Raw genomic sequence first — 26,360 nt, 5'->3', positions numbered from 1 at the left:
CGGCTGTCTTTGCCTTTACCTTTTCTGGAGAAATCAGTAGCATTTCCTCAGCTGCAGCCATCGAGTTAGGGAGCTGAAAGGGAGCTCTCTATTCAGGGACTGGTGATTACATGCCCCTCTCCGTGGGTGGAGAGAGCCAGTGCTAGGCAATGCAAACATGTGGGATTTTCCTTTGATGCAGGAGGTGAGAGACAGCATCCAACTTTCATTAGGGGTTTCATCAAAAAACATAGAAGCTTACCAGAGTTTCAAGATATGTCAGCCCCTGAATGCTTAATAGAACCAAAAGGTTTCAACTGTAAGTAGAAATGACCTGTTTAGGAGTAATGATAGCAAGACTGAGACTTCAGGAGAAAGAAACCAGAGGTCCGTGAGGCAGTCCTCATTGGAGGATCAGAGGTGGAGAAAGTTAGCGACTTTAAGCTCTTAGGTGTTATTATTTTTGAGGTCCTGTCCTGGACCCAGCATGTCAGTGCAATTGTGAAGATTTGGCATCACATCTAAAACTTTGACAAACTTCTATAGATGAGTTGTGGAGAGTAAACTGACTGGCTGCATCACAGCCTGGTATGGAAGCAGCAATGCCTTTGAATGGAAAATCCTACAAAATATTAGTGGATTCAGCCCTGTACATCACAGGTAAATCCCTCCCAGCCATTGAGCACATCTACATGAAACTCTGTCGTATGAAAGTAGCACCCACCATCAAGGATCCCCACCACCCAGACAATGCTCTCTTTTCACTGCTGTCATCAGATAGGAGGTACAAGAGCTTCAGGACTCACACAACCAGGTTCAAGAACAAAAGGGAATAAAGACACTGAACTTCACTTGCCCTAATATTTGAAATGTCCCACAACCAATGGACTTACTTTCAAGGACTCTTTATCTCAGCTACTTGTTACTTCTTGCTATTTATTTGTACGTGCATTTCCACAGTTTGTTGTCTTCTGCACTCTGGATGATCTTTCATTGATCCTGTTATAGCTACAACTCTATAGATTTGTTGAGTATGCCCACAAGAAAATGAATCTCAAGGTTGTATGTATGTACTTTGATAATAAAATTTACGTTGAACCTTGAAATTGCTGCATTAGTGATGATTACTATTTGAAATGCCATTATTGTTAACACTAATACAATTATTAATACCATTAGTATTAATACTAAACTTTTACTACATTACTTGTTATTAGAATTCCCCAACTCTATTGGAGACTCAATAGACCTGGAGAATTCAAATGATGAATGATAATGTAAATAGGGAAGAAGTCCACTCTTCTATTCTACAGTTGAATTTAGCTGAGCCGGTTGTCTTCAAGTTAGTCTTACTTTGTGGTGGCTGTTGAAGGTTTCCCAAGCCTCCCAGTCCAGGGATGCAAGAGAAACAATTCTTTAAAATGAGAACCATGTGGCAACATTAAAATTAGCACAGAAACCACATATTTGCTGAACTAATGCTATACATGCCTGGCCCCAAATGGACAAGTGCTCCATATTGTGTAATGAAGTTGTCTCATTGGGTGGAATTTCCTTCTATCCTCTACGAACTGGGATAATGGAGATACAGCCGAGGGAAAAAAGGAAGAGAAGGAGAAAGAGGAGGAGATGAGTTTTTCTACAAGGGTTCCCCATGTGGTATCATATAACCATATAACTATATAACAATCACAGCATGGAAACAGGCCATTCCGGCCCTCCTAGTCCGTGCCGAACTCTTAATCTCACCTAGTCCCACCTACCCGCACTCAGCCCATAACCCTCCACTCCTTTCCTGTCCATATACCTATCCAATTTTACCTTAAATGACACAACTGAACTGGCCTCTACTACTTCTACAGGAAGCTCATTCCACATTCAAGGAAGCTCATTCCACATTCACACATTCATCAAGCAGAGTGTACAGAATAATAAGCAGATAACAGCTCTAAATGTGTGCCTGACGAAGGGTCTCAGCCCAAAACATCGACAGTGCTTCTCGTTATAGATGCTGCCTGGCCTGCTGTGTTCCACCAGCATTTTGTGTGTGTTTTTTGAATTTCCAGCATCTGCAGATTTCCTCGTGTTTGCAATATCCCAGCTCTTTACTTCATCTCTTCCCTTTTCCAGGTTTTGCCTATCACCTACTACCTCGTATTTCTTCTTCCTCTCCCTCCATCTTCTTACTCTGACTTCTCATCTGAGACCCTGAAGAGTCTCAGCCCAAAACGATGACTGTTTATTCTTTTCTATAGATGCTGTATGGCCTGCTGAAGTCCTCCAGCATTTTGTTTGTGTTGCTTGGATTTCCAGCATTTGTAAACTTTCTCTTTTTTGTACAAATTTGCAGCATTAACATTAATAATGTTTGAATTCACTTTGATCTTTGTAACTGTACTAGTGTTCGTCATGCTAATCTTGAAGGTACAACAGATATTTGATCATTTGCATTCATCTCTCTATTCTTTGGAAGGAGAGGAGGGGCAGTAAGGATATGATGGCTATGAGAGGCCCTCTTTGGTTTTGCTGTGAGGAACACATTAAAAGAAGGCAAGATTTGGACAAAATTCATCTTTGAACTTATAAATAACAAATAACTGGAGACACAGGAATGATCATTAGTATTAGTAATATTATTAATAATAATAATGATGCTACTACTAATACTGAGGGTCCAGAGGAGGTTATTAAGAAAGCTCCTGGGAATGAAAGTGTTAATGCATGAGCATTTGATTTCTCTGGGTTGTACTTGCAGGAATTTAGAAAAATGAGGAAGGATCTCATTGAAACCAGTCTAATATTTATTTATTTATAAAGGAAAACCCTTCTATTCAGAGGAAGATCCCTCTGGTCCTAGACTGCTCCACTACAGGAAACTATCCTCTCCATGTCCACTCTATCCATGCCTTGAATGTTCATGGAGAAGGTATTTCCTATTATGTGGGAGTCTAGGACCAGAGGGCACAGCCTCAGAATACAAGGACGTCCCTTTAAGGCAGGGATGAGGAAGAATTCCTTTAGCCAGAGGGTGGTGAATCTCTGGAATTCATTGCCACAGACAGCTGTGGAGGCCAAGTCACTGGATATATATAAAGTAGAGGCTGATAGATTCTTGCTTGGTCAGGGTGTCAAAGGTTATGGGGAGAAGGCAGGAGAACGGGATTGAAAGAGATAATAAATCAGCTATGATTGAATGGAGGAACAGACTGGATAGACTACATGGCCCAATTCTGTTCCTATGCCTTATGGTCTTAATACTATTAGCATTTGAAGTATTATAGTATGATTAATACTAGATTTTTGCTTCCACAGTTACTTGAATTCCACTGCGACAATGGAGACTCAATAGAGCTAGAGAATTCAAATACTGAATGATGAAATAAAAATATAATATTCAAAATGATAATCATTAAACCTGATATTCTACAGGGGAAAATTTCCCCACTCTCACATGTTCTAGTCTAAAGTAACAATAGCCCTTTTACCTCATCCCAGCCATCCTCTGGGTAAAGAAATTCCTCCTCATCTCTGTTCTGAACAGCCATCTTCAGTTCCTTTTGGAAACCACCTCTCCACATCCATGCTACTTAGGCCTTACCATATCTGGTAGGCTTCAGTGAGCACACCCCTCGTCCTTCTAAACTTCAGTGAATATAGGATCACAGCTATCAAACACTCCTTATACATTAACGCTTGCATTACCGAGATCATTTTCATAAGCCTCCTCTGGACCTTCTCCAATCCCAATACACCTTTATAAGATATGGAGACTTGTATGAACTGTGATGGATATTCACTGTCCTGGGCAAAGGGAGCCCCATTTTTTTTTGCCTAACTCAGCATTCTAAACACTAGCAGTTGCCACTTCTAACGATCAAAGTGTTGTTTTTTAGTAAGTTAAACTTCCAGCCAATATTCTTTGTTTAGCTGCTTGAGATAAACAGGGACTAGTCTTCAGTTTTTAATATAGGTGACAAACAGTAATCAGTTTGAAGTTAAAAAGATGCTTTTGCAAACAAACATTGTCTATAGAGACACAAACTTGCTGGCCCACAGCATCCGGGCTAACTGCTCAAGAGATGCATTATAAGACAATGGGTTATTTAATTGTGCCTGTTTCAAACTAGACAACACTAGTTAAATTGTTCAGTTGAAGGATGATTGCAGATAAGATGGATACTATCACTTAACATATCAATAGCTGATCTTTTAATATGTTGGAGGGTTTATTTACTTACAGAGTCAACTTCACATCATTAATTGCAGGTACCTGAGAACTCTGTCTTGAGAAGCTTTTAGACTGTTTGTGTTGAAGGGTATCTGAAAAAAGTATCATATGTATGTGAAGTCACCTAAGTGGGAAAGAAATAGTATGAATGGCAAGAGAAGTCAGGCTTTTTAGGAATAGTCTAGGAACACCAAGAAGAATGAGAAAAACAAGGAGTAAATTTGAATCCATTCCTTTACCTCTGAATTTACAATGAATTATTGGTTTGTCTATGTCTCATAGATATGTATTTTTAGCTAATAGGATTTGTACCTACAGTACTGTGCGAAAGTCTTAGTTACCCTAGATTATTTGTATGCTTTGTCTTCACAGAGCACTGATCTCAACTGCATCAAGGCTGCCTGGGATTACCTGGAGAGACAGTAGCAAGCAAGAGAGCCCAAGTTTGCAGAAGAGCCTTGGCAAGTTCTTCAAGATGCTTGGAACAACCTACCAGCTGATTTTCTCATAAAACTACAGGACAGAGAATTGATGCAATTTTAAATGCAAAGGGTGGTCACACCAAATAGCGATTTGATTTAGTTATTTATTGTTTACTGCTCTTTATGGTATTTTTTATTGATATTTTGAAACTTTTTGTTTTATTATTTTTGAAAACTTTGTTGCTTTATGAAATTTTTTACAAATGACTAAGTCTTTTGTACAATACTGTATGTTTTGGAAATCCCTGTGCATTGTAAATGGTTTGTAATTTGGAATAACTGACATGATAGAAATCCTCTGTAAGTTTCAAATGTATCTTAAGAATGTTGTTTGTATTTAAATATATATCACTGAAAGTAAATGCACTGTGTTTAAGCTACTTTGTTAGCTGGAAGTATCTGATCCTTGGCTGGGAGGGTGGACCCACCATTGAAATAATGGGTAATTGCAGCTAAACTCTTCATGAAGCATAAACAGGGAAGTGAACTAGTACTTAATCGGTACTTACAGTATAACCTCCCCTTTGTGAGGGTGTCTGAAGCTATTTGTATTAGATAGGGCTTAAGACTTTCATTTGGTCCTCAATACACAGTGTCTCTCATTCTACTGGAAAAGATATCTTTCTAAAATCCGCTGCTGGAACTGAAGTGACTGACACTACATTGTACAATATTTGCTCCTGCTCCAGAACTCCCTGATGGACTAGGGGCCTGAGATTTTTACCAAATTCTGGAGCATTCCCATGGCCTCCAATGTGGCCTTTCTACTACTCGTGCCATCTTCATCCTTTCCTTCTGTTGACTTATAGCCTGATAAAAACCGAGCTAATGATGAATAGTATCACAAATATTTCAGCAGGTGCATGGTACATAGAAACACTGTGGCCAGACAACTTGAAGGGAAAGGATTACCCCAAGGAGTACCTTCCAAAGTATGTGATCACATTGGTGTCTGGGAGCTCTGTCTCCCAAATGATTTTAGGCCATCTGTGTGAATTACTTTGTCCCAGCAAAGGTATCTGAGAAACAATTGTCAACTAGGAGCAAAGTAGTATAAACAGTAGAAAGCACTGGAGATTATTAGGAATGAGAAGCAGAATAGCAGGAAGATGGGGAGACAGAAAGAAGAGCTAGAATTTATTCCTCAACCTTGGTTTCTTTTATAAATCAGATATCCTCTGTGAGTGTTAAATGTGTATTAAGATCTATTTGTCTAAATTTAAAAATGTGTTATTAAAGTTAAAATATAATGATTTTAAACTAATTTGTAACTGGAAGTCAACACGAGTGAATCTGCAGATGCTGGAAATAAATAAAAAACGAAAAATGCTGGCAGAACTCAGCAGGCCAGACACCATCTATGGGAGGAGGTAGTGATGACATTTCGTGCCGAAACCCTTCATGAGGAGTGAAGTAACATGGGATGGTCGAGGGGAGGGGATAAGAAGTGGGGGGAGGGATGAAGTACAGAGCTGGGAAGTGATAGGCTGGAGGGAAATGGACTAGGGGGAAGGTGGAGAATTATGGGAAATAAAAGAGAAAGAAAGGTAGGGCTGGGGGGAGATTATAGTGAGGGGGGAAAAAGAGAGAGAAAGAGAACCAGACTAAAATTATAGATAGGGATGGGGTAAGGGGGGGCAGGGGTATCAATGGAGGTCTGTAAGTTGAATGTTCACGCTGGCAGGTAGGAGGCTACCTAGGCAGGAGATAAGGTATTGCTCCATCGACCTGCGTGTGGTCTCATCTTGATGGTTGAGGAGGCCATGGACAGACATATCGGAGTGGGAGTGGTCTGTGGAATTGAAGTGTGTGGCCACAGGGAGATCCCGCCACTGCTGGAGGACTGAGCGCCGGTGTTCAGCGAAACTGTCTCCCAGTCTTCGTCAGGTCTTCCCAGTGTATAAATGGCCACATCGGGAGCACCGGATACAGTATATCACCCCAGTTGACTTGCAGGTGAAGTGGTGCCTCACCTGAAAGGACTGCCTGGGGCCTAGGATGGTGGTGAGGGAAGAAGTGTGGGGGCAGGTGTAGCACTTCTTCCGTTTGCAGGGATAAGTGCCTGGAGGGAGGTCGGTGGGGAGGGATGGGGGGGGGATGAATGGACAAGGGAGTCACGTAGGGAGCGATCCCTGCGGAAAGCCGAGAGTGGGGGGGAGGGGAAGAAGTGTCTGGTGGTGGGATCCTGTAGGAGGTGGCGGAAGTTGCGGAGGATTATACGTTGGATCTGTAGGCTGGTAGGATGATAGGTGAGGACCAGGGGGACTCTATCCCTGGTGGGCTGGCGGGGGGATGGGATGAGGGCAGAGGTGTGTGAAATACGGGAGACGCGATGGAGGGCAGAGTTGATAGTGGATGAAGGGAAGCCCCTTTCTTTAAAAAAGGAAGACATCTCCTTTGTCCTAGAATGAAAGGCCTCATCCTGAGAGCAGATGCGGTGGAGGTGGAGGAATTGAGAGAAAGGGATAGCATTTTTGCAGGAGACAGGGTGGGAGGAGGAATAGTCTAGGTAGCTGTGGGAGTCTGTAGGTTTATAGTAGATTTTTTGTAGTCCATTCATCCCCCCCATCCCTCCCCACCGACCTCCCTCCAGGCACTTATCCCTGCAACTGGAAGAAGTGCTACACCTGCCCCCACACTTCTTCCCTCACCACCATCCTAGGCCACAGACAGTCCTTTCAGGTGAGGCACCACTTCACCTGCGAGTCAACTGGGGTGATATACTGTATCCGGTGCTCCCGATGTGGCCATTTATACATTGGGGAGACCCACCGCAAACTGGGAGACCGTTTCGCCGAACACCGGCACTCAGTCCTCCAGCAGTGGCGGGATCTCCCTGTGGCCACACACAGACCACCCCCACTCCGACATGTCTGTCCATGGCCTCCTCTACCATCAAGATGAGACCACACGCAGGTCGATGGAGCAATACCTTGTCTCCTGCCTAGGTAGCCTCCTTCCTGCTGGTATGAACATTCAACTCACAGACCTCCATTGATACCCCTGCCCCCCCCTACCCCATCCCTATCTATAATTTTAGTCTGGTTCTCTTTCTCTCTCTTTTTCCCCCCTCACTATAATCTCCCCCCAGCCCTACCTTTCTTTCTCTTTTATTTCCCATAATTCTCCACCTTCCCCCTAGCCCATTTCCCTCCAGCCTATCACTTCCCCGCTCTCTACTTCATCCCTCCCCCCACTTCTGATCCCCCCTCGACTATCCCATGTTACTACACTCCTGATGAAGGGTTTCGGCCCGAAACGTTATCACTACCTCCTCTCTTAGATGCTGTCTGGCCGGCTGAGTTCTGCCAGCATTTTGTGTTTTTTGTAACTGGAAGTATCTCCTTGGTAGGGAGGGGATTCCATAATTCAAACAGTAGGTATTAGTAGCTAGATCTCACTGCAGACAGGGAATTAAGACAGTCCTTGATGAATAGGTGGTTATTGAATAACCTTTTTATAATGAGTGTACCCACGGGTACTTACATTGGATAGGGCTTAACTTCTTCATTTGAGTTCAGGACTTAGTGTAAAGTTAACATAGTAACACCACAAAATGATCAAGATTTCTGTGGAAGGTTAAATCTTGAATTAAAGCCATCAATGCAGGTAATCATATTTTGGCTCCTTATCAAGCTGTTATGAGTAGGTGTTGCATTCCGTGTGCCTGTCTGATTTTCACTAGGTATTTGGGAGGACTCTATTTCCTCGTATGCATTGCCAAAACTTCATTGAAGTCCAACTTTTCCTCTGCAGCTGTTAAAAGCGAGATGGGCAAAGATCCAGCTCTCCTGACACTCCCTGCTCCTATAAGTGAAATGAATGGGTTCTTGCGACTGAGAGCGACGGCAGATTGATGAAAGATGAGGAGAGTTGAGGGTAACACTAAGGAAGTGCTGTAACACTGGATGGATGGGAACATAAAGGATTACGTAGGTAGAGTTGGTAAATCAGTAATTAAGATAAAATGAAGGGTTTAATGTTGGAGTAAGGTTGAGAAGGTAGAGTGAGGGGAGGAATGCATATCAAGGTGTAATAGAGGATAGAGCATAGAGCAGTACAGGCCCTTTAGACCATGATGCTGTGCCAAACTTATAACCTACTCTAAGATGAGTCTAACCCTCCTCTCCTATATAACCCTCCATTTTCATATCATCCATGTGCCTATTGAGAAGTATCTTAATGTCCTTAATATACCTGCCTCTACCTCCACCCCTGGCAGGGTGTTCCATGCATGTACCACTCTCTGTGTAAAAAACTTAGCTCTGTCACCTTTTCTGTACTTTCCTCCAATCATCTTAAACTTATACTCCCTCGTATTAGCCATTTCTGCTCTGAGTAAAAATCTCTGGCTAACCACACGATCTATGACTCTTTATCATCTTGTGTATCTCTATCATGTGGCCTTTTAAATGAAATGCTCCTCCTTCAATCTTCACTTACATTAGTAAATTGCCTGTGGCATTGACGGTATGATTGTAAGCTCCCGAAGCTGAGTTCAGTGCCAATCTTCAGTCATGCCTTCCCTTTGTCTGTCAGCATCCAGAAGCTTGTTTCCCTGATCCAGTACACTCGCAGTAAAGTAACTCCAAAACTGATCTTTCCCAGTCCTGACACCATTTCCACTCAGCTTGGCCTTTCTATGGCAATTCCACCTGCTTCATCCTGTAGTCTAGAGCTTTTGTTTTTACAGATACTGGACTTTTATTCAAATGACACATTTGGACCCCCGCTAAAGGTTATTGTCATGTGAAAGCATCGTGCCAAAAGTGATGCACTTTCTATGGAAACTTTTCATTTGACACAAGCTATTGTCTGAAAAGCCAGAATGTAAAATGAGTTTAGCTGTGGCTCTGTGTTGCATGAAGTAATTCTTTGTTATATCCTCATATGGAGGAAGGACTGACTAAATTGTTGATCATACATTTGCTGTTCTGCCCATGCTATGTGATGTAAATTCAATGCAAAAACTGTAGAAGCTGAGAGTGATGAAATAAAAGCATAGCTATTGGTTTATACTGCTCCTGTGTACACCTTTGCAGAACAACACTACCTAGCAGTCGAGTTAACAAATTTCACCACACATGCTGGTGATAATAAACCTGATTCTGATTCTGAATGATATTTTAGAGATCTATCATAAGTTTCAGACTGATCAGAATCAGATTTAATATTGCTGACATGTATCATGAAATGTGTTGCTTTGCAGCAGCAGTACAGTGCAATATATATAAAAAACACAAGTTATAAGAAATATAAAATAATAAATAGCTATTGCAAAAGAGAGGTAATGTTTATGATTTCATGGTCCGTTCATGTGTGTTATGATCAAATCGAGAAGAGAAATAGTGAGATAGTGTTCATGGGTTGGTTCATTGTCCACTCAGAAATCTAATGGTGGAAGGGAATAAGCTATTCCTAAAACATTGAGTGTGTGTCTTCAGGCTCCTGTAGCTCCTCTCTAATGGGTATAATGAGAAGAGGAGATGTACTGGGTGATGGGGGGGCCATGCCTACTCACTTAAGGCCTTGTTGTTAAACTTTTATTCGCATTACAAATCTGAAGAAGCATAAAGCAAATTACAAAGAAATAGCGTATCAGTGTGTCAGAAAAACCGTGCAAATCTGGAACATTATTTAGCTATAGAAACACCAATGAAGAATGCTTGAATGCAGATCCAGTCCAGGGTTTCCCTTTGACCACTTGATTGGCATGAAAATGTAAAGAGGTGTGACTAAATGTGTTCAGCTTGGACTGAGAGCTGGCTGTTTATTCAAAGCGAGATGCTGTGAGCTCTGAGCTATAATCAGTGTTTTGAGAGCACAGAGTCTGAATCAAAAGCTGGATTTCTTGCACCACAAAATGACCTAAGTTGTTATTAAGAAGCTTTATTGGGTGAGATGAATTAGACAGAAGATTCTGTTGGAGGAAATCCTGTCTATAGTACTCAGATGCTCCACATCCCCACTGGCTTTTCCCCATTCATATCTCTGGAGTGCTGAGTACCGGTGTCTCTGCTCAGCTTCGAACAGCTGAGTAAAATTAAGCAATATTTTTTCATTATAGCCATGCTGCTATGGTTGCTGTCAAGCTGAAATTGAAGCAATTTAAAAGCTAACTTTTGCAGACTGAAAAATACCGAGACCACACACACAAAAAAAAGAAGTTTTGCAACTGAAGAGATAGTCGGAAGTTTTTTTTTTTTTGCTTAGATAAGAAACAAATAAAAGAATCTTCTTCGACACCTGTTGATGGTACAGCTGCTGATTTTTAATATTCAGGTAAGAGACTTTGTTATTTCAGCTACAGAAGTGTGTTTCGGATTGAGATTGCAGTATCTATTTTTCTGTAAATGATAACCACATTACAAACGTATTTTCACTGCTCTTACAAATACTGAACTAAAGCACAGCATCCCTGCGTACTGTAAAACATGTAAGTCGTATCCAATGTGCATTTCTGAGTACTGAGGTAAGGGTTAATGATTTAAACTTAGCTTTTATTATTAATAATATTTTCCATGTTCAGTCAAAAGGAGAATCCCAGGGCTCTAATGCAAAAAAAAACCCGTTCCAAAGACGGTAGCAGAGTGGTCAAAGGTGAGAGAATGAAAAATAGACCTTCCTAAACCAGCAAAGGAGGCTGAAGTAAACAAGCAGCCTTGCAGTTATTGGTCTTAGCATATTTTTATTAGAGACAGGATTATTTCTGTAAGATCTTTAGAGAAACTAATTTGTGGCTGCGGTTTTGTGAGGTACCACATTGTCTACAATATTGTTACTCCCTTCTGCAGATCTCACACTAAAATGTGCCAGAGCTGTTTCTTCCCTTCAGTTGTTCACAACCCACTTGGTGAAGCAGACCATCTTGGTTTATCACCTCTCCTACTGTGGCTGAGAATAGAAACGCAACAGGTTAAAAAAAAAGTATTGTAAGAAATATGCATTGCGCTAAAATGCGCAAAGCCAGCAAGCAAGTGAACTCTTCGTAGCATGAATTATAATCTGTGATTATGTTCCATCTGGCATATGAGAACAATTGCCATCCAATTTGCTCATCAGAAAACTGAACAGATTAGTTGCAATACTGAATTTATACTCCGTCTAATTTTTACCTTCAATTGATGTCAGAGGGAGTAGTATTAGGTAGATTATAAAGAGAGCACTTCAGTTAACTCAGGGGGTTTCATGCCTAGTGAATCAGTTTTAAAAATGTGTGTAATAGGTTTTGCTACAGAGTTACTAAATTAAGTTGGTTTATACTAATACATACAGAGTATTACAGGCAATTATGACAAAATTGATTGAAAGTCATTCCATATCTAAAATAAAGTTATCTACTTATCTTCATGATATCAGTACTTATCTAAGCTGTGAACTTCTGTCAGAAAATAAAACTTGCCACATCCTCAATTTCAGTAACTCTATTTCCATCCAAAGATTCATGAAAGCTCTTAAATGACCACTTTCAACTGGCATAACTTCATTCATCTCAACATCGTTTTCTCACCTATACTTGCTATGGGAGACTTTTTTTCCCTCATTCCCTTAATTATTAAAATCTCCCTTGAGTTCAAATTGACTTGTATTTGTAAATAAGTGATCAGGTAATACTTACTTTGCTAACAAGTATCCCACAAGTTGACTGCCTGTGCAAACAACATTGAAACTACCAATAAACATAATATAGCTACCCTAAGAAAGGTCCTATGCATTTTGTTGGGGTTCTTCAGGTCATACCTTTTTTATGCCATGGATCAATACCATTAAGCAAAGGGTCTGTAGACCCCAGGCTGGGAATCCCTGTATTCAGGCAATATAGATATTGAAGTCTTTAGGGTCATAGTGGAGAGATAGTGGGTTTTACTGAAGGGATATCAATGGATATCCTCCTGCATTAGCCCACAGCAAAGTGGCAGCCAATCTTCCCATAATCACATAGGGGAAAACACAGTCATATAACTGACAGGCTAGCTACTGGATAGTGTGCTGCAAATTTAATTGATTCTATCATGTAATTTGTGACTGAGATCTTCCTTCCTCCACCTATAAAAGTGACAAATGTGTAGACTATGAATCATTTTAACAAGTAGTACAGCCATCAAAACCACCTTGAAAGGAAAGGTGCAGGTATAATTTAGAAACATCACAATTAATTTTCCAAACCATGCCGTTTAAACCTTATTCTCTGATAAGTTTTGATTTCAATTGTTGGCTAAACCAGCTTCCATCGGAAACTGAGATAAGTTCTGTAAAGGTATCTAACCAGCTATATTGCAACACAACCTATAAAGATAGAAGTTCACCCCACTTATTCGTGCTTTAAAAGTTAACTTGTACTTTCAGATTCAGTCCATTATAATATGCATATTGTCATGCACATTGCCGCATGGTGATTAAAATTGTAGCTGTGACTTTTACACTGCTGATTAATTTGAAGAATTTTATACTTGGTGTGTCAACAGCCTCTGCAGTTTGTTCATGGGAAGCAAAAACACAATAGTTTGAGCAGATCTACTTTCACCTGCATGTTCTGAGCTGCCCTTTTCAATCCAGATGTCTGTTAACCATGTTTTTGCTTTCCGACTGTGTACATTTGCCCTGATCTTTAAATAAACTCTGAAAATTGATCCAAGATGGTTACTACTGTATGTGTTCCTGGATAAGCAATGAGTTTTCATAAACAAACAGGCCAAAAAAAAAACCTTTCAAAAAAATTGAGTCCACCATTTCATAATGCTATCACCAAATAGAGTATTTCTCAAGATTTATGTTTTATCTGTTTATAATATTGATGTTTATCAGCATTTAAAAATATCTGATCAATTATTGTTGGAGGAATGCATGGCTGTATTATCAGCTTATGAAACAGTAATTTTAAATTCCAAGTCATAAGATTTGTCAGCCTGAATCCCAGATTGGTATATTCAGCCCTGACCATTTGTACTGAATGAACCCTGGCAATTCTTGGCATGACTGCTAGGTGGAGCACTATATTGCAGCACGGCAATCTATCTCAGTTCGGGGTTGATTGGGGAAGGATGGGTTAGGTGAAGCTAAACCAGAAACAGCTTCATCATACGACCTCCCACTGCCCTCCCTGAAACACACCTCCTATCAGTTGATCAGAAAGCAGTATTAATCGTAGCTGCAGTTTAAGTTTGTAGAGACTTTAGGCATACGTTGAAGAGCGGTGATTGGAGGCACAGCGGTAAGAGCAATATATTTGTATTTAACATGAGGTTGCTAGATAAGGGAAAAATAATTAACTAAAATATTCTTTATGGGTGATGTAACTCACTGTATAAAACTATATATTAAAAATTCAAAGTTACATAATAGATCTGTGATGTGTTTCTTTAAAATATCTATGAAATCACATCTCTAGGTTTTGTTAACATGTGTATTAGAAAACAATAAATTGATAGACTATGTGTCTTTCCAGTAAGATAACTTGGAGAAAGAGTGACAGTGATAACAAATTTTAAGCTTTACCCTCATCAAATCTGATCCAGTCTATGCTTTACAATCTGTAACCTGCTCCTTGAAATCCTGCACTGCTATTTGTCGATACTGAGGTTTCATAAAGAAGAAATAATAATTTTAGAGCTGTTAATATTGTGAAAATGACACTTGTACAGAGTCCGATTCAAATGTTATAACATTTTCAAACTAATGGAATTACTTGGACAGGGTTAGAAAGACGTAACCTTCAAAAACGAACAGATAAAGGAGCGCATAATAATTTCTGACAAACTTTTTCAGTTAATTTCTTGTCCTCTTGGTTTAAAACTATAGTATTTGGTCTGTGATGAATAATGTACAGGAGGTGACAATAAAATTAATTTCGTTTAACTAATGCTTTATCAGTAAATTACTCAAATCTATCAAGTGCTCAATAAGAAGGGCTTCTGAGTAATATTAACGTGCAGGTGGCTGTGGGCAGCATTGCCAAGGGTGAAACAAAGCTCCTTCCTAGAAGCACAACTTTGAGACATCATGTTTAAGTGTGAAAGTGTTGAAAATTACATTCCTGAATGTAACCAACTTTCTGAAAGTAATTGTGTGGGACTTAATGTTTACATTTCGTAAGAAAATACCAAGAATTTCTGTCTTGACTTTATTTTAACTCATTCCTGACAGTCAATCAAGCATCACTTCTTTAAAAAGAATTAGAAAAAAAGATAAAGACCTACTTCTATCAGTTTTATATCTGAACATATTTTTAATGTTTAACTGAAAATATTCTGTGAACATTCTAATTGATGTTTCCGGATGATTATGTTTCAGACTGCAAGCTGCTTATTTCCGCATCTGTTCGAGCGGTACACAGTGGCCACTAAACATTGCGTTCATGTAGAATACATCTGAATGGATTTTAACAGAGCATTTTCCATCAACGCGCAAGCTCCATGGAGTTATACCTGAAAATAAGCTTCCTCTTGTCCCAGTTGTGGGGAGTGCATGTGGACAAAACCTTGCGTGTTAAGCCAAACTTTTATGACTCACTCTAGAAACGACTACCCAGTATCACAAGTGTCATTTTGGTATTGATCCTACCTTCATCAGCACCAGTCTTCATCTAGAACAGAGGCAGAGCTGTGCAGTTATTACTATGCAGTGTGGATTCTTTTTTGTGGTGATCATTTTAAACTCCATGGATTACACCGGCGGCCATGTCTTGAAGGGAAGGAGGCAAAGGCGAAGTGAGTAGCAGAGTTTTCTGTCTGTGAGAATACCTGTTCAATTTTGATTAAGCTGCTTTCTGCTTATGTTGGTGAACAAGAGAAACAATTATTACTATTGGTATATTAAAAACCATGCAAGTTTCCTAATTGAAAGCAAGTTCCTAAAGTTGCATGTAGGTATCCAGAAAACCTGAGGGAACAGTAGTTTAAAATGCTGCTCCTGTGGGTTTTGTGGATGGTTTCAGATTAATAAAATGGAATGAAATGCCATCACTGACTATTCTAAACAAAAACTTGTATTTTTTTTTCCCCTTTATAAACTGGCACGAACAGTTGATAAGTTTGTGAGATCCTGCATTTTATGAATAAAATGTGTGGAGAACAAAAAGAGGAAATGCTGGAGTGATGGAAATAATCTGTTAGATTACAGCTAGAACAGTGCATCCTGTTTATTGGCAATATAGCTTAGAAAGAATGCCAAAAGTAGGGAGACGGTCCTGAAGGGATTTTCTGAGATCGCATTGCTGATTTGAGGCTTTGAGGATTTGAAAGGGTGAAGTTCTTTTTCCAAGAACATCAAAAGTTAAGAAAAGATTTTATAGTTGGAAGTTCTAAGAGATTTTGATGAAGCAAAAAAAAGCGGAATAACTTTTGGTTGCTGAGGCCTGATAACTGAAGGTTTTCACCAAAGTAACAAAGGGAGAGATTTGGGTAATTTTCTTCAAAAAAAAACAAATGATTGAATACTTAATATTTGTCAGCATATTCCCAGCAATGATAATGAAAAATTGATCGGGGTCAAACAGGCATGAAAAAAGATGGATAAATGTTTCAGAGGTCTGGCACAGGTGATGTGAACAAGTTAACATATTGCTCAGTGATTTTTGAGCTAGAAGCAAGGGTCCCCTCTGTTGGGTTACAGTAAGCTAGAAGATACTGCAGCGTGCTATCAAGCAGTTAATAACTTATGCAAAAGTATTCTTCCTTATTATAATGTACTCAACTACTGGGCTGTTTTAAAATAGCGGAGAGGCTTACAAGTGAGAGGACGCAATGTTAACCAGTTCTATCACTGCAGATAAATAAATTTCAGACTCTTTGATTTAATTTCTAGTGAATGTGAATTCAGGCATAAAGCTTTCTCAAATTGTTTCACTAGGGGTATATTGACCAACAAGTGCAGAAAAAGCTGTTGTCATTTAGATTCAAGAGGAGGTTCTGTGTTTATATTGGAGTCACAATTTATTGGTTGGAAGGTATGTAGAGGAAAAAATGAAATGAAGTATGTCTCTTTCCATACACAAATTGTTTTCTGAGACCAAATGATATTCCCAGAAGATGGAACGCTATGTTGCTAGTTAATAAAATTATTTAATACCGTATTTTTCTCTTAAGAGTTAAAACCAAGCATTTTAATTGCCTTTGGTGATATTCAGAGTAGGAGCACCAATTGAAGAAAGGGTTGAGCAATAAGTCCAATTGGTTAGTGTTTTTCATTATCCAGGAATTCACAAAGAATGAATCAGAAAAAAAAGCAGTTTCAAAATCTCGATCCTCTTAAGGTCAACTATGTTTCATATTCCATTTTATGTTCAATATATTGCCTCTGCCAGAATCTGCCAGGAAGAACACACTTACAGTAATGTCAATCGATCTGAAAAAGGTACTAGGCAAATTAAGTTGGCTAAAAAGATGACAAAACCCTTGGAAATGATGACTTGCATCAGATCTGGGATTTTAAAAGCGGTGGCTATGTAGACCAGAAATGTTTCCAGGTTTCGGGAGAGGAAAACTATTAAATAGAATGCTATTATTCAGGAAAGCACAAAGTCAAGAAGCAGGGAACTATTGGTCTGTTAGTCTGACAATTAACATTGGGAAAATGCTTAAATTTAAGCTGGTAATAGCAGCACATTTAGGAAATCATAAGACAATGAAGCAGGGCCAACACTGTTTTATGAAAGAAAAGAAATAGTGATTGGCAAGCTGTTCTGGGTGTTCTACTGATGTGACAAGCAGGGTAGATAAAGGAGAATCAGTGAATGTAATATACTTGGGTTTCCATTTAGCATTCAAAGATGGCACCTAAACACATTGATGAGGTTAATATATATTGACATTGACTGGAGAGTGATTAACAAATAGAGAACAGTGTGTGTTGGGTTATATTTGTCATTTTCATTACTAGCAGCCAGAAACTAATGCGGTTCCACAAGATCAATGCAGGGGCTAACTAATTATAATCTATAGAGATGACTTGGTTGAAAGCACTGAGTGTAGTGTAAATAGATCTGTTTAGTATATAATGATAACTAGGTTAGCAAGTTACGAGATGGGCAGAAGGAGCCAATAAAGGGATATAGATAAGTTACGTGAGTGGCAAAAATTTGGATGAAGCAGTGTAACACAGGGGAATGTGAGGTTATCCAATTTGGAAAAAAAATGAAAAAGAAAACAAATAATTATTTGAACAAAATGGGGCCAAAGGATGTTGCTATACAAAGGAATCTGGGGGGCTCTTATATATGAAACACAAAATGACAGCATGCATAATTAGGAAAGCTGAAGCAATTGTCATCGCTACCAACATATAAAGTTTTAATGCAGCTTTTTGAAGTATTAGTGAGGCTACGTAGTATGATCTACATACTTAGTGAAGTATATACTGTCATGACAAGCAAGTATAAAAGTTTACTAGATTGATTCCTACATTGTAGAGGTGAACGTAAGGTTGAGCAGTTTAGGCCAATACCACTCAGAATACAGTTTGAGAGGTGATCTTACCAAAACATATAAGATCCTCAGGTGGATGGACAAGTGGATGATGAGAGGATGTTTCCCTCATAGATTATCCGGAACTAGAATATATAGTAATGTATGCAATTTATGTAATAGAATGTGTAGATTTATTTTAATTTTTTTAATTGATGTACAGTGCAGAATAAACAATTTCAAGCCTTCGAGTTACACCACCCGGCAATTCCCCAATTTAATCCTAGCTAATCGTGGGACAATTTACAATGACCAACTAACCTACCAACCGGGAAACTGGAGAACCCGGAGGAAACCTACGCGGTCACGGTGAGAATCTGCAAACTCCTTACAGGCAGCAGCGGGAATTGAACCCTGGTCACCTGTACTGTAAAGTGTTGTGCTAATCACTACACTGCTATGCCGCCCCAGATTTGATATTTTTCTCCTCCAAGATATGGGTCACGATGCTTCAGAACTTAACTTCTGCCACCATGGGGATGAATAAAGTATCTATCTATCTATCTATCTATCTATCTATCTATCTATCTATCTATCTATCTATCTATCTATCTATCTATCTATCACTGTTCACATTTCAGCAGACACCATATTGTTTAAATTCTGTTATGGCTGTGTTTGTATCAGGCCTAAAGAAAATAAACTACCTAAAGGACACAGCTCACTTTTCTACTCATGTTAAATGTTAAGACAGTACATATTTGTGACACATACAATAATTAAGTAGCAAAGAAACTCTTTTAAAAAATGTTGGTGTAAGGAAAAATGTTGTGAAAAAATAAGGAAAGAGAAATGGTTACAAAAACAAATTGACTCCAAAGCCCAGACATGGGAGGACTATTGTAAGGTAATATGTAACGTTAATGAAAATAAACAGGGATCTCTCCAAATTAATGTACTGAGAACTCCTACACAGAGTTAATGAGAAAATTCCAATAATAGAAATGAGGTTTGGTAGATTTATTATAAAAAATCTTGAAGCCAAAACCAAGTGAGATCATGCAAAAGTTTATTTATTATCAAGCAAAACAATGGCAGTAAGAGATTGTAAGCAATCAATACTGAATATAATTACGGTAATACACTCTCTCGGGTGCTAAGGGGTGGAATTAATCGTAACTGTATTTAGAAATAGCTATTGTCAAGAGTTGTATCTGACTTTGGGAGTCCACTGTGAATTGTCCAATCAGTGAAACTGGCAAGCAAAAGTACTCAGGAACTGTGAGTAGGCCAATTCCATGTAATGACATCCACTGTGGACAAAGGATAAAACTCATTTCTCCAAGGCAAACCAAACATCATCTCAAGAAGGTCAACAAGGGCTGCTACTGCTGGGGAAGAAAACATACGCCATCTGACTGCTGCTTCAGACAAGTGAATTCTTAAGCCAGTAAGTTAAAAGGACATTTCTCAAGAACTTGCAGGGGGGAAAAAACATAAATTAGGACTAACAAAACGAAACCAATTAAAAGAAGGTGCCCCTAATTTTCTAACCTTCCACCGTTCTCAGCGCATTAAGGAAGCAAATGAAAAATATGAAGCGAAGGTCCCTTAATGAGAATGGGGGGTAGATTTGGCAACTGTTGATCAGCTAACATCAAAGTGAATCACAGAGACATGATATTAGAGCTTGGCACTTGGGTGAACCACTAAACTGAGGAACCAGGCTGAATAAGAAAACACAGTCTTGGCTGGCTGGGATAGATGGGACCAATGGGATATACCCCAGGTTACTACAGGAAGCAAGCAAACAGCAAAATGAATGTCAGAGATGTAACATTTGAGCTTGGCACTGTGTTGAGCACAAACTGAGGAACCAGGCTGATGATGAAAATGCTTTTAGAGACAAATGGGTTAGATGGGACCAGGAAGGATATTCCCCAGGTTACCATAAAATTAAAGGGAATAGATTGCTGCACCTTTGGCGATGGTCTTTGCATCGCCACTGGCCAAGGAGTGGTACCAGATTACTGGAAGGTGGCAAAAGCTATTCCTTTATTCAAGAAAGGGAGTAGGGATAACCCTGGCAATTATAGACCAGTGAACCTTACTTCATTGGTAGGCAGATCATTGGAGAGGATACTTAGTGACAGGATTTATGAGCATTTGGAAAAGCTCAGTTTGAATTGGAATAGTCAGCAACACGTTGTGAAGGGCAGGTCATGCCTCACAAGCCTGATTGAATTTTTTGAGGGTGTGACAAAACATATTGGTGAAGGAAAGGCAGTGGATGTGGTGTATATGTAATTTTTCAAGATCTTTGATAAGGTTCCCCATGGCAGGCTCTTTCAGTAAGACTGTAGGCATGGGATTCAGCGTAGCTTGGCTGCGTTGAGTCAGAATTAGCTTGCACATAGAAGGCAGAGCATGGTTGTAGATGGAGAGCATTTGCCTGGAGGTCGGTGATCAATGGCGTACCACAGGGATCTGTTCCAGCAACCCCTGCTCTTCGTGATTTTTATACATACTGTAAATGACTTGGATGAGGACATGGAAAAGTGGGTGAGTAAGCTCGCAGATGACTAGATAGTTGGTGGAGTTGTGAGTAGTGTAGAAGGTTTCATGTGTTTCAATGGGACATTGTCAGGATACAGAGCTGGGCTGAGACTTAGAAGATGCAGTTTAGCCCGGAGAAGTGGGAAGTGGTTCACTTTGGAATGCCAAATCTGAAGGCAGAATATAGGTTTAATGGCAGGATTCTTAGCAGTGCAGAGGAAAAGAGGGATCTTGGGGTCCACATTCATAGATTCCCCCTCCCCAAAGTTGCCACACAAGTCGGTAGGGTTGTTAAGAAGGTGCACGGTGTGTTAGCTTTCATTAGTCAGGGATTGAGTTCAAGAGCCATGAGGTAATGTTACAGCTCGAGAAAGGCCTGGTTAGACCACACTTAAATTATTGTGTACCGTTCTGATCACCTCATTATAGAAAGGATGCCCTAATGTATCACCCTCTGCATGAATCTGCTTGGATTTCCTGAATCTGCTGATTTTCCCTTGTTTGTGATAGAAAGGTGCAGAAGTTCAGAGAGGCTGCAGAGGAGCTTCACCAAGCTGCCGACTGGATTAGAGAGCATGTCTTATGAGGATAGGTCGAGTGAGCTTGGGCTTTTCTCTTTTGAGTGAAGGAAGATGAGAGACGACTTGATAGCAGTATACAAGATGATAACAAGCAGAGAATGAGTGGCTTGCCAGACATTTTTCCCAGGGTAGTCATGGCTAATACTGAGGGTGTAGTTTTAAGGTGATTGTAAGAAAGTTTAGGGGGAGGGGAGGTCAGAGGTATCTTTTTTAGAGAGGGAAGTGGGTGCATGGAACGCCCTGCCAGGTCTGGTGGTAGAGGGTGATACATTAGGGCATTTAAGAAACTTAGAAACTCTTTGATGATAGAAAAATGGAGAGCTATGCAGGATGGAATGGTTAGATTGATATTAGAGTAGATTCAAATGTTAGCACAACATCATGAGTCAAAGGGACTGGTGCCTTGCTGTAATGTTCTATGTTCAATGAACTTATAATGGCAGTGCTGAATCTAATAGTCTATACAGATGAAAATAATGAAGTCGTCGTGTAACAATGAAATACAACTAGCCCTTGTTGAAGGGTGTGGACTAAACCTATTGGGAAGGAAGAGACTGACAGAAATTCCCCTGGACTGGAAAATCATAGACCATGGTTAGATAGTGAGATACGTTGGTGATATGAGCGGCTTTCCAAAAATGAGTCAGGTACATTGATTGGAAGCCAAGCCAATATTCATGTTGATACTGACTTCATCACATTTCTTCTAGATCAGGTGTTCCCAACCATTTTTATGCCATGGGCTAATATCATTAAGCATAAGGTCCATGAACCCCAGTTTGGGATCCTCTGTTCTAGACAAAGGTTAGTGACTTATGTAATGAGACAGAACCTGAATTCAAAGTTCAAATTTCTTTTCATACTACCCTAAGATTAATTTTCAAGCAGGCATTTACAGGGAACACCATAGAATTTATGAAAAACTATAAATAAAAAGGACTGACAATCACTGTACAAAAGATGACAAACTGTGCAGTTATAAAATAAATAAATAATATTGAGTTGAAGAGCCTTTGCAAGTAAGTCAATAGGTTGTGGAGTCACTTCACCATTGAGGTGAGTGAAGTTAACCCACACTCGTTCAGAAGCAGAAGGGTCATAGCTGGTCCAGAATCTGGTGGTATGGGACCTAAGGCTCCTGTACCTCCTGCCAGATTGCCATTATGATGATGGTATCTTGAAGATGACAGGAAGTAAACAATTGAATCTGTTGGACCCTCTGAATGGATAATACTGTACATCAGGATCTGTGGAAACTACAATATGATTGTTAATTGCGTCTCATTCCTGGAAGAGTACTCCATTTCTGTACAAGGTGATAAGTGGAATTGATTGAATGGATAGCCACAGACTTTCCCAGGGTAGCAGTGGCTACTACAGGGGGGAGTAATTTTATGGTGATTGAAGGAAAGTATTAGGGGATGTCAGAGGGGAGTTCTTTACACAGAGAAAAATGGGTGCATGGAATAACCTGCCAGAGGTGGTGGTAAAGGCAGATACAATAGGGGTATTTAAGAAACCCTTGGATAGGTGCGTGGGTGATAGAAAAATGGAGGACCGTGTAGGAGGGAAGGGTTAGATTGATCTTGGGGTAGGTGAAAATGTCGACACAACATTGTGAGCTGAAGGGCCTGTACTATGCTGTAGTATTCCATTGTTCTACGTTCAACATTCGCAGTCTTGTCTGGAAGGCCACTGCTCATGGAGTTGGTTACGCACATCAACAAATAGTTTAGAGGAATAGTCTAAGAAGTTTTCAACTATTAATGCACGCAAATAGTTGTCCACATATAATTGACTACACTTCTGAGTATAGTTTGCACCAGCTATATTTTGGAGTACCAGCGAGGCTTGCTATGGGCTGCACTATACATTTAGGTGATAACCTGCTTATAAGAACATCAAAAGATGGACATCTGCAGAAAGAATTAGGGAAGGGATGTTGGTGTTGAGTATTTCAGAATGTAAGTCCAGTAATCGGGACCCTGTGTGGGCACTAGAGAACTATATCCAATGCAGAAGATGGTAAAAGGCATTGTCTATGCTCCTCTCTCAACTAGTGTTACAGATCTTAAGACACAGTAGTTATTATTAGCATTCATATCAAATCCTACCCCACTGAGCTGGTTGCAGTGAAAGAATGTGAAGTGGGATGAGACTCACAAGAGAAAGATTTTGTAAATTCCATTGAATTGCTACAGTCTGATAATGTGCTGGTCCAGACAGAGAGCTAATCTTATCTTGTGGTATATCACCAAATGTTGTCGTTGCTGGTTTGTCCCATTAGATAAAAGATAGTTCTGCAAAGCTGATAGAATTATGTCCAGAGCACTGACAAGAGCAGAGGAAAGGTTTAGCCTTCACGTTTAGAGGGTAACAGTTCCTTAAGTACATTTACACAGATCATAAGCCCCTGATTTCTCTGTTCCATGAAATTTCGTCATCTCCGCAAATGATTTCCCCAAAAGTTCAAAGCTGAGCTTTAACCCTGAGAGGAAATTAATATACTTCATTTTCAAAGCTGAGGCAAACAATGGAATGTTAAATGCTTTCATTTATCCTGCGATGGCAGAGACCACTGCGGATGGAGGGATAGAGAGCCAAATGATACTGATGAATCATCTGGATACTGCCTGTGAGTCCAGTGCTTATCAGGCAGATGACATCATGTAAGTGGTATTGGACATGCTACCAGAGAAAGATATCAAGTCCATTTGAAAGATTTAAAAGGCTTTGTTAAATGATTATCAAGTACGTGTGTGTGTCTGTGTGTGTGGTGTGTGTGTGTGTGTTTAGGTGTGTTGGGGGTGTGAGGGTGATTGGAATTTAGGTCATGATATATGTCCAATTCAACGTGTATAATTCTCTCTCAAACCAGTACGGGTTATACTACACTTGGGCGCTTGCCCTGTATCATGGTATTGATCTTGGAAAATGTAATTTTGTTGACTTGCTGTAAGAGCTTTGTCGCAGACATGTGACTTCTTGAAGTAAGCTTCCTTTAGTATGAAGCTTGGTATCAATGTCCTTTGTATGTGAAGATATATATATATTCAGAATATAGGACCATCTATTGGACATGAGAATTAGCAGGAGTATTTTTTCCCTCTTTCAGAGAGGGTCATGAATCTTTGTATCCCAGAAAGATATGGAATATATTCAAGGCAGAATCTGATAAACACATCGGGTCTGAGGATAAAGGAGAAACGTTGATGACAAGATGAATTCTTGCTCAATGGCAGAGTGGATGGGTCTAAATCTGATCTGTTCCTGACATTCATAGAAAAGCGATGATAATGAGGTTTTTCTTTCACGTTGCGGTTTATCACAATCAAGAATACACTTGCATGGCTGCTGGAGTATATTTTTTTAATCAAACATTTGGGGAGAAAACATAACAATTGTGTATGGATTTCTAATTTAGAGCTTGGACAAGCATAATGGCCTAATTACTCATCACAGAGATGATAGCTATTGACGCTTACTCTAAGTGTGAGTTGCTTAGCAAGGTCTCATCTGTATGACATGGGCTGCACTTACAGATCAAATGCTGCAATTTTGAAACTCATCTCCATGACAATATGAGCTACGTTGGTCCTCACAGTGTAAACTATTGATTTACTGCTCTCTCTCTCTTTCTCTCTCTCCCTCTCTCTCTCCCTCTCTCTCTCCTCTCTCTCTCTCTCTCTCTCCTTCTCTCTCTCTCCCTCTCTCTCTCTCTCTCTCCCCCCCACCCTCCCCCCTCTCCCCCCCACCCCAGTCTCTCAGTCGGCTTCTGATTTCATATGTTTCCATTTATAATTGTCACAAGGAACAATTCTGACAATGGCTGCTGAAATAAATTTTCTGCCAGATAATGTTTGCATGTCCATCCATGTTTTCCTTTGCATCTTTTTGTTGTTAAAGCCATTTTCAAAGCATTTTTAACTTGTGGAGAAGCTTGTGAGTGAGTAATCAACAGCAGATAACTGTGATCTCCAAATGTCACTTTTTCCTTTTAATTGTTGTGGCCCCTGATGGAAGACTGAAAGAAAAAATGTACCAGGTATCCATGGCTCTGTCTTTCACAGCCTATAGTGATTTCAGAATCAGAATCAGGTTTATTATCACTGGCATGTGACGTGAAAATTGTTAACTTAGCAGCAGCAGTTCAATGCAATACATAATCTAGAAGAGAGAGAAAATAATAATAATAATCATTAAATAAGACATAATAAGAAATAAATAAGTAAATCAATTATGTATATTGAATAATTTTTTTAAAAACTTGCAAAAACAGAAATACTGCATATTAAAAAAGTGAGGTTGTGTCCAAAGCTTCAATGTCCATTTAGGGATCGGATGGCAGAGGGGTAGAAGCTGTTCCTCAGTGGCTAGTGTGTGCCTTCAGGCTTCTGTGTCTCCTACCGAATGGTAACCATGAGTAAAGGCCATGCCCTAGGTGTTGGAGGTAATGCTTTACAGCGCCAGCTACAAGATCGGTGTTCAGTTCCTGCTGCTGTCATAGATTCTCCCCATGATTGTGTGGGTTTCCTCCAGAATCTCCAGTTTCCTCCCACATTCAAAAGATGCCCACGTTAGGGTTAGTAAATAGTGAGCATGCTATGTTGGCGTGGAAGCACGGTGCACATCCCCGGACTCTATTGGTTGTTGTGCAAATGTTGCTTTTCACTGCATGTTTTGATATTTTCTTTTTCATGTGACAAATAAAGCTAATCTGCATCTTCATCTTTTTATCTTAATCTTTAACTAGGGAGTAGAAGAGGTTTACCAGGAGGCTGCCTTGATTAGAGGGTATGAGTTATACGGAAATATTTGACAAACATGGGTCGTTGGAGTCTGAGGGGAGTTCTGATAATGATTTTTTTTTAGTAGTGAGAAGCATAGAGACGATAGACAGTGAGAATATTTTCCCTACAGTAGAATCAAGAAATATCAGGGGACATGCTTTTAAGGCGAGAGAAGGAAAAATTTGAACATGACATCGAATACCAGTAGCGGAAGAAGGCAGTTCGGGTTAGGGTTGGAATTTAAGAGGCTATTGAACAGGCGTGTGAATATAAAAAGGAATGGAGAGATATGGTAATTTATTATGAATTGGTGACAAGATTGTCACAATATTGTGGGATAAATG

At 39.8% G+C, this 26,360-nt stretch overlaps 1 protein-coding gene across 2 annotated transcripts in view; it reads left to right on the top strand.

Moving 5' to 3' along the window:
* Positions 1 to 10,470: 10,470 nt before the first annotated feature.
* Positions 10,471 to 26,360, top strand: part of rspo1 (R-spondin 1) — a 169,783-nt gene continuing 153,893 nt past the window's right edge. Inside the window, exons 1-2 of one of the 2 annotated variants that reach the window (XM_073034718.1) lie at positions 10,471 to 10,971; positions 14,980 to 15,395. In XM_073034718.1, the coding sequence (XP_072890819.1) occupies positions 15,305 to 15,395 (91 nt within the window). In that variant the 5' untranslated portion in view covers positions 10,471 to 10,971; positions 14,980 to 15,304. Of the gene's footprint in view, positions 10,972 to 13,747; positions 13,901 to 14,979; positions 15,396 to 26,360 lie in introns of those variants that run through there. The other variant, XM_073034719.1, reaches the window with a different exon arrangement.

The sequence above is a fragment of the Hemitrygon akajei genome, chromosome 32 (genome assembly GCF_048418815.1).
Source record: "Hemitrygon akajei chromosome 32, sHemAka1.3, whole genome shotgun sequence".
Taxonomy (NCBI): domain Eukaryota; kingdom Metazoa; phylum Chordata; class Chondrichthyes; order Myliobatiformes; family Dasyatidae; genus Hemitrygon; species Hemitrygon akajei.
Note: the sequence above shows the minus strand (reverse complement) of the source record. Positions and strands in the feature narration are given on the sequence as shown.